The sequence below is a fragment of the Psammomys obesus genome, unplaced genomic scaffold (genome assembly GCF_907164565.1).
Source record: "Psammomys obesus unplaced genomic scaffold, mPsaObe1.curated_primary_1811, whole genome shotgun sequence".
Lineage (NCBI taxonomy): Eukaryota > Metazoa > Chordata > Mammalia > Rodentia > Muridae > Psammomys > Psammomys obesus.
The window spans coordinates 21,861,096-21,864,443 of NW_026590062.1; the positions used below are offsets into that span (position 1 = coordinate 21,861,096).

At 53.6% G+C, this 3,348-nt stretch overlaps 1 protein-coding gene across 1 annotated transcript in view; it reads right to left on the minus strand.

Annotated features, from left to right (window-relative positions):
• The window catches only part of Clip2 (CAP-Gly domain containing linker protein 2), a 58,083-nt gene that overhangs the window by 18,458 nt on the left and 36,277 nt on the right, over positions 1-3,348 (minus strand). Inside the window, exon 8 of the mRNA XM_055606035.1 lies at positions 1,671-1,731. Coding sequence (XP_055462010.1) covers positions 1,671-1,731 — 61 coding nt within the window. The remainder of the gene's footprint in view (positions 1-1,670; positions 1,732-3,348) is intronic.

A 3,348-nucleotide genomic window follows, 5' to 3' on the forward strand; every position in this document is an offset into this window, starting at 1 on the left:
CACACACACACACACACACACACACACACACACACACACACACACACCTCGCAAATCACAACAGCTTCAGGCTGGGGAAGGACACATGTCCTTTTTTCCCCCCTTTCCTCTTTCTTTTCTTCTTCCTTCCTTCTTTCCTTTTTTGAGTCTCACCACCCTCGAACCCAGGGCTTCACAAACGCAAAGCATGCACTCTACCAGCTGAGCCCTATGTCCAGCCTTTTCACCTTTTTCCAGACAGGGTCTTGCTAAAGAGTGCAGGTTGGCTTAGTCTCGGTATGCAGCCCGGCTACCCTTGAGCTTGCAACTGTCCTGCTTCAGCCCCCATAGGAAGCTAGCGTGCCTCCAAGCCTGGACCAATCTCAGCTGAACCCATAAATGACCTATGGCTGTGACGTCTAAGGTCCCACAGGAATTTGGAAATTAGTTACAATGTAGACCACTGGGTCTCAGATTTAACCCCCTTACCCCAGACAGACACTCAGGCCTGAGAGCCCAGCATGGCTTCCATTGCTTCATTTTGCATCAGAGGAAACTGAGGCCTGCCAAAAGAAAGTGGCTTCTAGAGGCCAGACAGGTCCAGAAACACAACAGGAAGAGCGTGGTTCCCTGTCTCACCTGGCCACTCCAGGAGTACCCTTCTTCCTTTCCCAGGAAGCATAAAGAGACACAACAGGAAAGGCGGCCCAGGGTGCCCGCCTGATGCCCGAGGTCTCTGCAGGCCTCAGGGCAGTAGATGCCCCCTGAATGGACCCGAGGCCCCGAGGCCCTAACTCACCACAACGTGTTTATTGACTAGGAACAATTCCAGCTGTGTCCACACCATGTATACAGGTGGCAGAGTGGCAAGGCTACAGGCCGGGGCAGGACCCAACAATCGCCATCGCTGCTGCGTACACTCGCTAGTTGGCTATAGCACTGGGGGTAGTCTCTGCCATCTGCCCCCCCTTAAATTCATGTAGCTCAGGCTAGCCTTTATTTCCCTGCCCCGGGGTTTCTCTGTGTCTTGCTGGCTGTCCTGAACTTGCTGGGTAGACCAGGCTGGCCTCAGACTCACAGGGATCCACCTGCCTCTGCCTGCAGAGGCAGTCTGTCACCATACCTGGCTCCAGGCTAGCCTTAAACTCACTCTACAGCTAAGGATGACCCGAACTTGGATGCTTTTTCTTCCACCTCCCTGGGTGCTTTGGTAACAGGCTTGTGCCACCACACCTGGTTTATGTGGCACTGGGGATGGAACCCAGGGCTTCGGGAGTGCTAGGCAAGCGCTCTGCCAGCTGAGACCCAGCCCAGCCGGTGAGCCCTTGCTCTGCCACCTGTAAATTCTGTGATCCCAACTGCTCCTTCTAGCCAGGCCTGGGTCTATGATCCCAGGAGTCAGGTGCCTATGTCGTTAGGTAAAGACCTAAAACTTCAGTGACCTCAGTCTGCGCTGACCCTATCTTCAACAGGCAACACAGGGTTCCCTGAATTCCTGGAATACAACCGTGCCCATTTTAACTCCACATGTCCTAAGGCCTGCCCCTCCTCCACTCCTTCAAGGTGGGGCCGTTGACTCTTACAGGCCCCCCTCGGAGGTGCAGGCTTGCTTCCTGAACACCAAGGCCACTTCCCGAGGCAAGGACTGAGCCCACAGTGCTAAGTGAGCAGCAGAGGACTGCACCCGTTACCTCCAAGTCTCCTTTGGTGATGGACTCCTCTTCCACCCGGAACTGCAGGTCCTCCACCTTCCTGCAGGGAGGAAAAGAGACAGAAGTGGGCTTTGATGGCTGGGGGGGGCACCTCCCTTGAATGCCCCAGGGAAGCCGGCAGTGAGGGCACAAGCCTTTAATCCCAACACTAGGAGGCAGAGACAGGCAGATCTTTGTGAGTTTGAGGCCAGCCTGGTCTACAGAGTAAGTTCCAGGACAGCCAGAGATGTTACACAGAGAAACTCTGTCTTGAAAAGTAAAACAAAACAAACAAAAATCCCCCAGTGAGGGGCTGGGGATGTGGCTCAGTGTAGGGCACCTGCCTAACATAAGAGGTCCCTTGGTTCCATCCAAGCCCCACCGGTCTCTCTCTCTCTCTCTCTCTCTCTCTCTCTCTCTCTCTCACACACACACACACACACATGCACAAAGGCAAGTGGATGTGTATCTGGCCAGTTATGGCAGGCACAATGGAGGCATCAGAAGATCTGTGGGACCAAGATTCAACCACAGAAGGGGCTGTCCCCACAGAGCCAGGAGCCACCTAAAACCCCGAACTTGAGGAGGAGCGGAGCTTTCAGGAAGCCTCTGCACTGAATACAAGCCTCCTTCCTCTCAGGATGTCCATGGAAAATAAGAGGACGACAGTCTGAGCCAGGTACAGTGGTGCACAGGGGTGGGAGGTCAAGGCAGGAGGGCTGGGCCTTGGAGGCCAGCCTGAGCTTCATAGTAAGATCGTTCCTCAAAACACCAAATCAGGATAACGACTCTTCAGGGGACATACTGTGCCACATGACCCTATCTCAGCAAAGAGGATGAGGGATGCCAGGGGACTTCCTTTTCACTAACTTCACTCTCATCCTCCAAGTTGAAAGCTGAGATCCCAGCGTGCATTTCCTGTGCTGCCCACAGATGAAGAAGTCCCTCAGGATCGCACTGCAGGCATCACGGACTCCCTTCAGGAGCACACGGTCACCCTTACACATGCCAAATGAGCACAGGACAAGGCCCTACCTCATCCTGCCATCCAAATGGGGCTGAGTGACAGCTTATAATATGCCTGTACCAAAGTTGGAAAGCAATGCACGGTGCTGGGATATGCACCTAGGCCCCTATGAACACAGCTCCCGAGATGCCTTTTCTGAATTGAAAAATAAATTGAGCTTATGCATATGAGTATGTAAGTGTAGGATGCCATGGCTTGATTGTGTGTGCGCTCGTATGTGTGTATGAGTGTGCATGTGAAGATACCTGAGGAGGCAGCCAGTTTGATGTCGTGTGTGTGAGCATGACATGCATGTGTGTACATATGCCCAGAGGCCAAGAGGTTACTGAGTATCTTACCCTAACACTCTCTGTGTTATCACCTTGACAAAGGGTCTCTTACTGAACCTGAGGCTAAACTGAAGACCACTAAGCCACACCCCAGCCCCTCACTGGGGGATTCTAGACAGGTGCTCTACCACTGAGCCACACCCCAGCCCCTCACTTGGGAATTCTGGGCAGGGGCTCTACCACTGAGCCACACCCCCAGCCCCTCACTGGGGGATTCTAGGCAGGGGCTTTACTGCTGGACCACCACCCAACCCCAGCTCTGAAAACTACTTCTATAGTTTTCCTGAGAGCATTTGTCAAGGCTCTAGCATCATGCAGAGGC